Source organism: Anopheles nili, chromosome 3 (genome assembly GCF_943737925.1).
Source record: "Anopheles nili chromosome 3, idAnoNiliSN_F5_01, whole genome shotgun sequence".
Taxonomy (NCBI): Eukaryota; Metazoa; Arthropoda; class Insecta; order Diptera; family Culicidae; genus Anopheles; species Anopheles nili.
Window position 1 is genome coordinate 30,354,436 of NC_071292.1, and position 12,636 is coordinate 30,367,071.

A 12,636-nucleotide genomic window follows, 5' to 3' on the forward strand; every position below is an offset into this window, starting at 1 on the left:
ATCGACATCCAGTCGCGAGGCCGACACGACCCCCTGCTTGGGTCGAGGGGGAGGACTTTTCGATCATTGATTCGAATTAGAAACTATCCCCGCACCACGGTTGATGATAGTGATTTGGAAAATCATCCAACTGTTGGATGGGTTTTATTTTTCACACCCCTCGCTGTCCCTCCTACGCCCATTTCCGAGCGGATCTCGTGGTGGGAGAAACGAGCGAGAAAATGGATTTTTACGACATCCATGCTGCGTTCTGTATTGCGTTGTTTTTTTTTTTTTAACAGCTAGTTTAAAGCTGAAATGCATAACACTTGATTGAATCGACCCTGTTCACCCTGTTGCCAATTTGAATTTGAGCTACCTGCAGGGCATCAAATATAAAAATTGTTTCTATTTTTTATCAGTAGTTGTTCTATTGTTCATCAGTATGGCGTTAAATCCGTATCTTGATGAAGAGACAACTATGCTATGCGTAATGGAGTTACTTTTAATACCCTACAAATCCTTAGCCGGTTCGAATTGTGCTGCTTGTTGATTTGTTCATCAAACCAAACGAGGCATATTCTACATTGTACTTACATGTAATTGCTTAGCGATTAACAGAAGAATTCTGCGTTTGTTCAAATAAATTTTTGTTTAATGTCGACTAACCACAACGGTAGCAGTGGTACTTAGAAAATCTACTATTACCAGTCGTTTCTCTCTCTTTTTGCTTCATGCTTCATCCGGTTCAAAATGAACTCAGCATGCTTTGGATGAACCTTTCTGGCCCTTCATTGGTTCACTTGAGCATAAAGTGTGAGTGAAAGCCAATACAGATTTAGTATGTTAGAGTAAAAGAGAAAGCGTTCGTACGAATGAACACATTGAGCGTTTCACTGGACATGTGATTTGATTAATTTAAATATTTGAAAATGTTGTCCGTTGGCGCAAGATTTCAAATAACGAAGAAATATTTCGTTCAGCTTTCCAACCAAATTTAAATCATTATATATTTCTCCATTCCCAATACATTGCGGTATTATTAAACAACAGGTGATTTATTTCTCGATTAATATCGATTTGTATTCTTAAAAACAAAGTTCATAATCATGACATTTAACTTATACTTTATTCGTAAAGTAAAGTACCCCGAGCTTGCTGATCTTGGGATTAGAATTAAAACAGTTATTTTCTAAATTACAATTTACAAAACCATCTCATTACAATTTACAAATTACCTCAATTTACAAATTACCTTAAGCCACGTTAGTATGCAGAATATAAAACCGTTGCTTCCAGGTCCTTTTCGGACAATTTTAAAATGATAATTTCCGAGACCTCCAGGAAGCTTGCGCATCCCTTCAGGGACATTCCTGCGACACTTTGCACAAGCCACCAGGGCTCTTTCGAATTCTTTCTAATTGTTCCACCAGCTTTTTGCAGATCTTGAGGAAATTTATCACTTCCACTTATCCAACCAACATTCTATTGTAAGATTTTACACTATCGTTCCATCACATACCACAACGAAGCAGCTTTCCTGTGCAAGGTGTTCGTTATCGGTACTGAAAGTACGATCCTCAAGCTTTCCTGGAACGAATCCTCGGGAAACCACCATCACTATTTTAGTGCCATGCTTCAAGGGATATTCCCATCGCCACACGATTAGATACGTTTCAAGCTACTCAAAAGTGGCTCGACACGGTTAGTTGTAGATATCGTAACTGAATCGTCGATCCTACAGAATTATACTACGTGATTTACAGTGCAATTCACCCGCGCAGGAGAACGATTAGTGATAGCAATCGATAGGTGGGACGTAAAATATTGACACAAATGGATAGCCTCATCGCTGCGCCCTCCATAGGCTATCTACCGGTCTGATAAGGACTGCTAACGATAAGACAACTGAGCTCCACATGGTGCTATCGATTGGCACAAAAGATACGTCTTGGTGGCCACGGCCTAATTGAGCACATTTGCCATCAAAATTCGGCCAAACACGGTTGTGACAAAGACTACTCCTCGCAGAGCGATCATGACTTTCTCCGGCCTTGCTAGTAGTGTTAGGACAGCTTTGCTGATTTCCGCTGTTATACTCTGCACGATGCGTACGTTTTGTTCGGCGGACGAGCCTCGAATTGTCGGTGGATTTCCCGCAACTAACATGGCGCTGTACCATCAGGTAATTGTGGAAGTGAAAGTGCGTTAGTACACAAATGACATAAGAGTAGTGTTTGCATATTGTTGTAAGTGCGGGAAAAAACCAATGACGCGCATCATTTCGTAAGCAAAACCCATAAAACTCCTGCGTGCAGTGAAAACTCTTGGGTTGAGGCGATATTGTACCTTGCCGTATAATACCAAGCGATCGCTCATTGTTGTAGGTTATTTTGGAATCCTTTTTGGAAGCCTTTAAAATACTAATAACCCGACTCGAAAAAAAAAACATCATTCTGCCAGGCAAAAAATAACCAAACGTCTACCAAAATTGTTCTGACAAAATGACGAAGCCAAAAGCCTCCAAATCGCGCTCTTATCTCGTATCCGGTCGAACCGTCCGGTGATCGAACCACGAAAAATGAATCACCCCTGCGGGAAGGTGGTACTCGAGACTCGAATAAAAACATCCCCCCAAAATAATGCATTTCAGGTGTCCGTTCGATCGAAATCCGCCGATCTAAGCACGTTCGGTCGAGGTCACATATGCGGTGGAAGCTTGATCAACGCCGGCACGGTGTTAAGCGCCGCCCATTGCATGGTGGACGTGAACGATAGACCACGGGCAGCGAGCTACTTCCGGATCGTGGGAGGAAACATCTATCGCAACACCCAAACCCCCCAAACGTTCGTCTCAGACGTGAAGAAAGTCGTGGTTCATAGCAATTACAACGCGAATGGTTTCCTCAACGATATAGGCGTCTTCATTGTAAGTTACCACCGACGTGTTTAGGTGGTGTTTTAGATTAATGTTGTACCATTTATCCGTGTTTTCCGCACGATATCTATCGCGATCGCTAAAAGCTCGCGAAAGAAGTCGCCAGCAATCACGTCTCGCTGCAGCCAATACCGCTGGCCGTTCAAGTACCACCGAATGGCACACAGTGTCTAACGAGTGGCTGGGGCAGTCTGTACTACGTAAGTACGCGTGATTTCACGAAATGCACCGTGTGCCGTGGGCTTATCTTGGTCTCTATTTCGTCTAATCTACCCAATGCCCCAGGATGGACCGTCAAGTGATGTGCTGATGGCGGTGAATATATCGATAATCGCGAAGGCTACCTGTAATGCCGCCGGCAGTTACGCCGGTTCGATCGTGAACGGTATGCTGTGCGCTGGTGTCATGAATGGCGGCAAGGATGCGTGCCAAGGCGATTCTGGTGGACCGCTCGTGTGCAACGGTGTGCTGGTTGGAGTCGTATCGTATGGTGTGGATTGTGCCCTGCCGCAGTATCCTGGCGTGTACGCGGATGTCCCGTATTACCGTGATTGGATCGTGAAAAACAACTCCCACGTGGCTAACCTGCCGTCGGTGGTGTTGATCAGCTTTCTTTCCTTTGCGTATTTCTGGCTTAGCGGTGTGCGACAGAATGCTTCGTAAGGACCTTGCTGTGATACGGTTCCAAACCGGCCGGCAGTTTGTTATGTTGCTTTTTATGGAAATGTTTTCGAATTAAAAAATAAAAACTCAAACGTACAAAAGATTTAACTTTCGTCTTGAGTCGGTTTATATTTTTGCTCCACCAACCGTCGCTCAATTTCAAGCTACCACGTACGTTTTTTTCCCTTTATAATCATATTTGTTAGTCGATTAGTAGAGACACAACCGAGCAATATTATCTTCTGTATCCCCAATTTACTGATGAGTGGAAAACACTTAGGAAGCTTAAGCAGGCCCCCTACACTCGGTTAGATCGTTCAGATAACTCCTTACGAATCCCACGTGTGCCCTCTTATCGAGCTTTCGGAAGTTGTAAAGACATTTTATGGCGATATGTAACTTTATCGTGAACTAACCGTCATTAACGATAGAGGTGTTTTAATTAGGAACAATCGGTTTGTTTGCCGACAAATCAATCGCCACTATTCGCAAGTAGATCATTCGTTGCGAAATATAAGCGCCGTTTGCAAGTACATATCATTCGTTGGGAAATACTAGCCAATCAAGGACTTAATTCGCTCATAATGTACACAATAGCGTGAGGGTGGATTAAGCAAGATTCAATCACATCCGGATTAAAGCCCCGTCTATCTTCAGGCTGACTCAGAGTACATTCAAGTGTGGATGACTAACGAATTTATTGATACCGAGAGAGTGATAACTGCACCGACGACAAGCAATTCGTGCTCTTGTATTGCCAATCAATTGATAACAATGAGCTAGGAGTTATCAAAGATTTGAGTAATTGTAATATTTCCTGTCTAATCCACAGTATGTATGTTTTATTCGGTAAAAATTATACTATAAATTACTGATAGTCCACTGGTCGCTCGGAACGGAGCGGTTAATATTTAGTGACACAGCTCCTTTGGTGGTGGAATGGTTGGTATTCTTCCGAGCTGAAATTTGTCGGCATTAAACGCTGCCAGCTGTTCAGGCGTCACGTTCTCCATCGCACTGTACATAGTGACCGATATGGGAACGCTTTGCGGTATGGCAGCTGGCTGGACTGGCGCTCCGAAGCTGTTCGTTCCCATCGAACCGCCGAAGGGGGTAGAACTTGGTGCGGGAACGAACAAACTTTGAGACGGCGGGTTGCTGGCAGTCGCTGGGGCTTGCATCATCGAACCGAACTGCCCAAATGAAGCGTTAGACTGATTAGCTCCGAACGGGACGGAGTTGAACATACCGGCACCATGCTGGGGCTGTGGGACAGCAGCTCCAAACCCACCGACAGATGGCGCTGTGGCTGGTGCGGAATTACCGAACATGCCGCTTCCGGCAAAGCCTGTGTTGGTTGGCTGTTGCCCGAAGGTGTTGGTATTTTGTGGAGCGCTTCCGAAGATATTGCCTCCAGCAGAAGAATTCGGAGTCGCTGCCACAGCACCGAACATACCCGTAGTGTTTTGAGTTGCCGGTTGCTGGACACTGCCAAACATGCTTCCACCTATTACCGCTGGACCACCAAACGCGTTCATGGCAAGTTGTTGGTTCATTCCAAAAATGTTACCACCGGCAGGCGGTTGGTTCGGCTTGGCAAATATACTGCTGGTCGTGGTAGGAACCGAGCCGAAGATATTTCCGCTGCTTTGCGTTGTTTGGCCACTAATTGAGCCACCTCCGAAGATACTACCGGCAGTAGCCGTTGTGCTTGTGGCAGAAGCGGATCCAAATCCGGCACCGAACGCATTGCCACTGTTGGCATTACCAAAGATATTCGAAGCGTTGCTGTTGCCAGTACCTATCGAGGCGAACGGATTCATTGGAGCGCTTGGCGCCTTTACGCTGCTCTCCTGCTGGTTGTAGAGCTCTACTAGGCTGCTGAGAATGTCCCGGTTCATGGTGGTTAACCACTGAAGTTTCGTTTTCGCATCATTTATCATCTGTGCGAGCTGCATCTGATGGGCGGGTATGTTGTTCTGCATTTTCGCTTCGAGGTACATCATGCGGATTTCTTCGAAGCTGTGATCGTCGATGAAGTTGGGTATGCAATTGCGCTCCTTGAAGGGACCGAAACAGGACAGTGGCCACTGGTTGCCTTTAATCGTTACGTCTATTTCGCTTTTGACTATCGAGCTGTTTCATATGGAAGAAGAGGAGAACTTACATTAGATTACAAACTGAAAATTAGTAGCAGTAGCTAAGTAGCTCGAAACGACCGATTGTACGTTACCCTATGTCAATGTGCTCATTGTTACACCTTGAGCCGAAACGGCAATTGTTGTTCAGGAAATAAACGCAGAGAACCATTTTCTTAGAGAAAATTCAATCGATGTATGTAATACAGACGGAATCCGAACAATTTGTTCTCGCTTTGAAATGTTATTTTTCTAAAAACGGCCAGGCCGTTCTTAAATAAATAACTAACAAACCAACTGAAAAGTTTATTACTTCCAGTGTGACACAACAAGCTCATAGACAAAAGGATGTGTTGGGCAAACGCTGTACAGTTTGACGTTTATAGGCCCAAACGAAAATGTGTCCTTACAATTTCATTAGTTCTAGGCTTTTATACAATTGTAATCAATCAATCAATGTATGTATAATCTACAGAAAGAACATAGCATTTATTTAGACAGTTGAAATGAAAAATATTCGCCAAAAACACGTGCACTGCGGGAGGTTAATTTCACGTGCGCCAACCCGTTTGGATGCAGCGTGCTGTCACATTGTTGCTAGATGTCATAGTTGTCAAACTGAGAAAAAACTGTGCACCTTTCGCATCTGGTTCTGCAGATAAAATCGATTTTTATAATTTTTGCGGTGTTCTCCGCTCGCCAACCGGCCAAGTTCCGTTCTTCCAAACATGGGTCGTTCGAGATCACGAAGTCGTTCGCCCAAAAAGCACAAAAGCAAGCACCGCAAGCGAAGCAAATCTCGTTCGTCCTCCCATCATCACCGCAGCAGTTACGATAAATACAGAGAACGCGGTTCGAAGTCCAGGTAATATTGCCGTGCCGAACGTTTTCCCCCCTTAGCGGCCAGGGTCGCGTTACGCTTGATTATATTCCTGATATCGCGGCGCATAACTCCTGCCGCATTCCTTACCCCACCCCTCGCATCCTGACCCTTCGAGTCCCTCCGTCCGGTGGCCGTCCGGCTTTGCTTTCCCTGATCCGTGTTTATATTAATCCCGGCAGTTCTGTTTGTCGCTCTGCGAGCAAACGCGAAAAAAAAAACACCTTAAACACTTCTCTATCAGAGTTTTGCCTCATCGAAATGGAAAAGACCCATCCAGACAGGACGACGGCTGGGAATCGATTTTTCACCTCACTCGCAGGTTAAACATGTCATACGACCACCGCCGCAAAGCCCCATTGCCGATAAGGTGGAAAAGTTTTACAGGAGCTGCTGCTGGAATGGCAGGGAATTAATCGGTCACCGAATGGTTGTGCATCGTCCCGACGGTGCAGTGGATGCAGAATGATTTCGATTTTCGATCGTCCTCCTTCACCACGCGTACGTAGCCAACACAGAGAATGTATCGAAGCGAATGAAATTGATAATAAGAGATAGTGTGGAGCGCTTGCACGACGGCGAGATTCGTCAGCGAGAATGAACGGTTTTCTTACAGCCGGTCTTGATGCCCGGCAGGAGCAGAGCGCAGTGTGTTATCGCTTTCGGTTCCGTTGCTGAAAGCATCTAATGCTACACGGTGCAAGTGCGATAAACGTCGGCGGTTTGCCAGCAAATTTACAGAGATACGCACTCGCTCGTAATCGGTTTGTTACCTAGCTTAAGTTAATACTCTATGTAAATTTGAAGCTCATAGGCTAAGCATAATTGTTTTCTGTAGTCCTGTCTATACATTTTCTTATATATATATATCTATGCATATACAAACACGCAATCATTCGCTAACGGAAACGCGTGATCCCGATGCTATTTGCTAATTAATCCCTTCGGTCGTTTTTTTCTTTCTCTTTTCTGTGCCTGTTATTCCGGTTTCCCCCTTGTGGTTCCGTTTCGGTACCGCGTACATCTTTCCTTGTTCAATTGTGCATGTCTGGGGCGTCGTGCAGGAAACGATCGGTATCCGAATCGTCCGACAGTAGCAGCGATGTGTCGAACAGTGGTTCCCGACATCACCACAAAAAGAACTCCCGCACCCGAAAGCTGACGGAGGTGGAGAGATTGGCCGAGATGGAACGCCAAAGGAGACAGAAGGAAGCGGAGCAAAAGGTAACAGCGCCCTTTTGCTAATGTTAAGGAAAGTTTGGTTTTATTTGGCGTTTTTTTTTTCTCGTTTTTGCAATGCTTTTAGATGATCGAAGAAGAGGCAGCAAAGCGGATCGAGCTGCTGGTGAAAAAACGCGTCGAAGAGGAGCTGGAAAAGCGAAAGGACGAAATCGAAATGGAGGTGCAGCGGCGAGTCGAAGCCGCTAAGAAACAGATGGAGCAAGAAATGATGCTCGAGCTGGAAAAGCGAAGGGAGCAGGCACGGGAAGAGGAGCGGCGTCGGGAGGTAAGCATCCCATCCATAAGTTCGCACCGGATGTTTCTTGCTTACGATATTCGCTATCGTGTGAAGAATGTTTATGATTTGATATGGGGCAGTGAAGCAGTACTGCTCTTGCCGGTACATGTTGGCTGTTATGACCCCGCTGTTCTATTTTTCCTTCTAAATCGGCATTCACTTGCCAAGTCTTTTCAATCATTTAGCTGAACGGCCATTCAAGGTGGCACCCCTAGGATACATCCGGTTATCATTTGAGAAACTATATATTTTTTGTTATCAAATCGCATTCACTCCCAATGCAGAAAATCCATCCGTTGAATGCACGCAAAAAAGTAACCTGCTAGCTGAACGATCCCGTTTCACCTTTTGTGACTAGCCCTTTTCAGATGTGTGTTACGGTGTGCCGGAACCGGCATACGATTACTCTGTTCATTTAAGTGCTAGTCCTGTATTATGTACAAACATAAGCATTCTCCGGTCGCTCCCTCGAACGGCGCGCGGAACTCAGTCCTTGGTGGATTGTTTAGATGGTTCACTATTTTTGGGCGGACAGAACTTCCACAATTTGCTAACAAGCTACTGTTAGCTCGCTTACCGACAGCAAAGAGAGAAGAATAAATTGGCCCAAAGGTTATGCCGTGCTTGCACGGGCGAACCTAAGCGTTACTCAATCCGTTACCGGTTGGTTCAGGTTGCTGCATTTCCCTTGTAATTGACGTCCAGAACCTGAAGCAGATTGTGACGCATCGCCAATGCGAGGTGCTCGATTGGGCGTCACAAGTCGATGCAGCATGGAGAAGAACGAAACATTCAACTATCCATGTTGCTGCCTTCCGTTGCTTGGTTTGATCAAATCACAGGAATAATACCCGGAGCAGGGCGAAAAGCTTGAAGAAGCTTGAAGAAAGGAAGAAGAGCTTTAACAGGATGTGAGCGATGTCAACGAAACACAGAAGCGAAAGAGCCCAAGCAAGTGCGTAAGTTTAAAAAAAACGAAGAGCGTCCAATTTTACTATTAAATTACAAAGCAACTCACCACTTGGCGGTTGTAGCCAAACGTGATATCCAGCACGGAGCCTGCGTGTAACGTGTGTTTGTTTCATTTTGTTTTCCCTTCAAGTAGAACAATGCAAGAGAAGATTGTATTTGAACATTTAAACATAATGCCATAACATGTCGTGCTGCTCATATTGATCCTGGCGATCAGGACGAACAGAATCCGCAAGCACTCTCGCAAGTTTAGCGCAAGGACATTATCAATTATAAGAATCAGGATCCATTTAGAGATATTTCGTGTCTCGAGTGTGATTAGTCGGTGCTGGTCGTTGGGTTTTTAGATGGTTGTGATTGGTATTCAAACTGTAGATCGCGTTAACTCGTTTTTTCTTTCATTATGAGTATAGTTTCGTTTTCCAAATTGAATCGCCTGAAAAGGAAAGCTTTGAGGAACAGTCAAGTTTATGCGAATGATTCGATCGATAGTATATGAAAAAGAAAAGTGTATCCGTCTACGTCCGTCTTGTACGTATTTTAATACGCGCTAGCTGAACACAGTGTACTTTTAAGCATAACGTGATGTAAACGATAACTGACCGAGAGCAAATGTATGAAAGCTACCGTACTGAAACGGATTCACTGGTCGGTTGCATTCCCGTGTGAAGGTTGTGGTGTTTTCTTTGAACTGAAACCGAACCCCGAAGGCTGTGCCGGGTGTGGCTAATGGGCCAACGCAACGAGTAGCTCCAGGACGACAGCGTTCGCGTGGAAATGCGCAGCCATTGTTGCCATCCTTTCATCCTACTTCTCCCGATCACTAGTCGATCTCTTATCCCTGATGGTTTGCGCCACGCGCCATTCCGCACCGTCGACTGGAATACAAGAACGAGTTCCTCTGACAGGCTCGCAGGCAATCTTTCGGTTCTCTTGTCGCAACCTTCCTGACGTTCTCGCCGTCGGCGTCGGATGTGCGCCCCCAGTACAACAGCGACCACCGTTGCACTGGGTGCAGTGTCCTGCGGCTTCGATGGTAGTTCTAATCGTGCTTTCCGTTCTTATAGGAGGAAGAGCTTAAAAAGCGCCAGGAGCTTGAGAATATTCTCGCTGAAAATAATCGCAAAATTGAGGAGGCGCAGCGAAAGCTGGTGAGTAAATCACAAACCATTCGTTTATATGCACGCAAATGCTTATTATTTTGCCATTTCTATCATACATTTTGTTCATATTATTTGCACGTTTTTATATAGAAAACATATCGACATAGTAGATGTGTTTTACGAGATTCAAGTAATATCATTATAAGAGGCTTTTAAGCCTCGATCATTTTCGATTATTGAAGGGCAGCGTGTAGTAAATTGATATCGTTTGCTAAATGCACTGTAAACCTGTGAATCATTTTCATCCTATCATCGTATTGCAATGTTATCAATATCAAGTACTAAGCATTTTTGCACCTCTTTTTTATGGACACTCGTTGCAGGCCGAAGATCGACTGGCGATTATCGAAGAGCAAAGAAAGATGGACGAAGAGCGTCAAAAAATGCGCAAAGAGCAAGAAAAACGCATAAAAGAAGAACAAAAGATGATCCTGGGCAAAAACAATTCACGACCGAAACTGTCGTTCTCGTTAAAGCCGGGTGTATCGTGAATCAGTGGATGATTGGTCGATCGCGATTGTGTGCACGAGAGTATTCCATTTTATGTCTCATATCTTTCGTGGGTTGATAGGACATCTCCACTCCATTATCCAATCCTTTCCTATTTCCTTACTTTTTTGACCCATAAAACCGTACATGTCATCCACCGTAAGCTGTAGGAAATTTCAATAGGGAACGTAGTGGAAAGGAAAAGCTACAGGAGCATCGAACACCCGGTTTAGTAGTGGAAACTACTATTTTTCACTGAAGGGAAGCATCATCTGGGGGCTCCTCAGATGAGAGTAGTATTTGCTCTTTGGTCCACGTGGGACATTCGGGCGAAAACTTATGTAAGCTTTCGGCATGCATGGAAGCTCAAGTCCCCGATTGTAATGTGCTGCGGTAGGTGAAATCGGTCGTGTTCTGTCCTTATTTCACTACGCCCAAGGTTGCACGGGTGGGTGGTGGTGCAAGTGGACTGAAGGGACAGAAAAAATGTTATACAATCGCGTATCGCGATGTCTGTTTTCTTCCACGTGTTGATCGATCATTTTTTATCGATCACGCGGAAAAGATCCAATTGGTCAGTTTGTTGTATCCATCCGCCTGGCGCGCCCTCTCTTCGATGGTGATATCAGCGTACATACCGACATAGCCATGCTATTTTAACCAGCTTTAAAGTTAAGGGCAAGTTTTTTTTTCTCTTTTCATTTTTTTATGATTGCTGCCATCTTCCGCTTCGACCTAGGGCAAAGGGGCGAAACACATCCATTTCTAACACCTTAGGATGTGATTCCATTTGCCTGATTTTAGTTCTTTTCCTTTTGCGTTCAATAGTTTAATATTTAGACAAGCATTAAAATAAGGGTTTCATCAGCAATAATTTGTCATCGTTGTACAGTCCTGTATCTCTTAAGTATAGCTTAAGAACCCGTTTCGTGCTTAGATTGCATGTACACAACTGCAGCAAACATCGAGGTGCAAAGGCGATCGTTTTGTTGGCCCTGTCCAAATACTTTTTGTAGCAATTCGCTTAGTTTTGCACACGGCAATAATGCGCAGTAAGCAAGTGACTGGAAATCTAGCATATAACGATGGTATCATGAATCGTGAAATAAATTTCGGAGAAAGTTTTTTTCCCTCATTTACACGTGTGGTGTTCTTGCTGCAAAAGCGAATTCTTTCTGATTCAGATTTAGCGACATCGATCACATTCGGCTGAGGCTATGGGACTGGAGTCCTATAAAAAGGCTAAATGGAACATCAACCGAAACACCGAAAGAAACCTCCTAAGCAGAATAACTAGGAAAAGTTCAGGATTGGAAAAAAAATTCCTTCCTTTGTCGAGGTTTCTCCAAAATGAACAGAAAAAAGCCAGTCCAGGATGACTAAAATTAAAACGAAAAAAAATTATATATTTCGCACTTAGTACATGGAGCACATTATTAATTATACCAAAAGTATAATGCAAACATCATCTGTGTCACGATACTGTTCTGGAGATTTTAAATTCTTGCTCCTTAAAAACTTCTCTTTCTGGATCAACAATTTTTCCTCGTTTGTAAATAATTAATCTCAACAATCTACCAACTCATCGCGTATTGAAATGGTGTTTGCTTAACAAACATCAAAGTATATTTCTATTTTGAGAGTATCCTTCGAACAAAGCACTATTTTCTGTTTGCTCCTTGAACTCCGAATCCACTAGGCCATTGAACCGAGCGAGGCAAATGGTGAGATGCCTTCGAATGAAAGTATTTTTAGCTTTTCCCAAGGAAACAGTTACTACCGTACCTATACCGTATACCTTTCGCATGCACCGCAAATTTCACTCTACATCCGGCTCACATGCTCGGCCGATGGCCCCAATTCCGTACCGGGAAGTTTGGTTACCTTGGGGAAAC

General features: G+C 44.3%; 3 protein-coding genes across 3 annotated transcripts; 2 read left to right on the forward strand and 1 right to left on the reverse strand.

Annotated features, from left to right (window-relative positions):
* The first annotated feature begins 1,994 nt into the window (after positions 1–1,994).
* On the forward strand, positions 1,995–3,681 carry LOC128727445 (trypsin-2-like). The gene is made up of 4 exons (XM_053821361.1): positions 1,995–2,164; positions 2,633–2,908; positions 3,004–3,117; positions 3,203–3,681. The coding sequence occupies exons 1-4, from the start codon at positions 2,018–2,020 to the stop codon at positions 3,578–3,580; spliced, it is 915 nt and encodes a 304-aa protein (XP_053677336.1). The 5' UTR covers positions 1,995–2,017; the 3' UTR covers positions 3,581–3,681.
* An 810-nt stretch (positions 3,682–4,491) lies between these two features.
* On the reverse strand, positions 4,492–5,890 carry LOC128727438 (nuclear pore complex protein Nup98-Nup96-like). The gene is made up of 2 exons (XM_053821354.1): positions 5,814–5,890; positions 4,492–5,716 (listed from the first exon to the last, which is right to left on the reverse strand). The coding sequence occupies exons 1-2, from the start codon at positions 5,888–5,890 to the stop codon at positions 4,492–4,494; spliced, it is 1,302 nt and encodes a 433-aa protein (XP_053677329.1).
* Positions 5,891–6,438: 548 nt separating this feature from the next.
* LOC128727448 (UPF0430 protein CG31712) lies at positions 6,439–11,864 on the forward strand. Its single transcript, XM_053821364.1, has 5 exons — positions 6,439–6,583; positions 7,663–7,822; positions 7,905–8,105; positions 10,157–10,240; positions 10,576–11,864. The coding sequence occupies exons 1-5, from the start codon at positions 6,447–6,449 to the stop codon at positions 10,741–10,743; spliced, it is 750 nt and encodes a 249-aa protein (XP_053677339.1). The 5' UTR covers positions 6,439–6,446; the 3' UTR covers positions 10,744–11,864.
* The last annotated feature ends 772 nt before the right edge of the window (positions 11,865–12,636 follow it).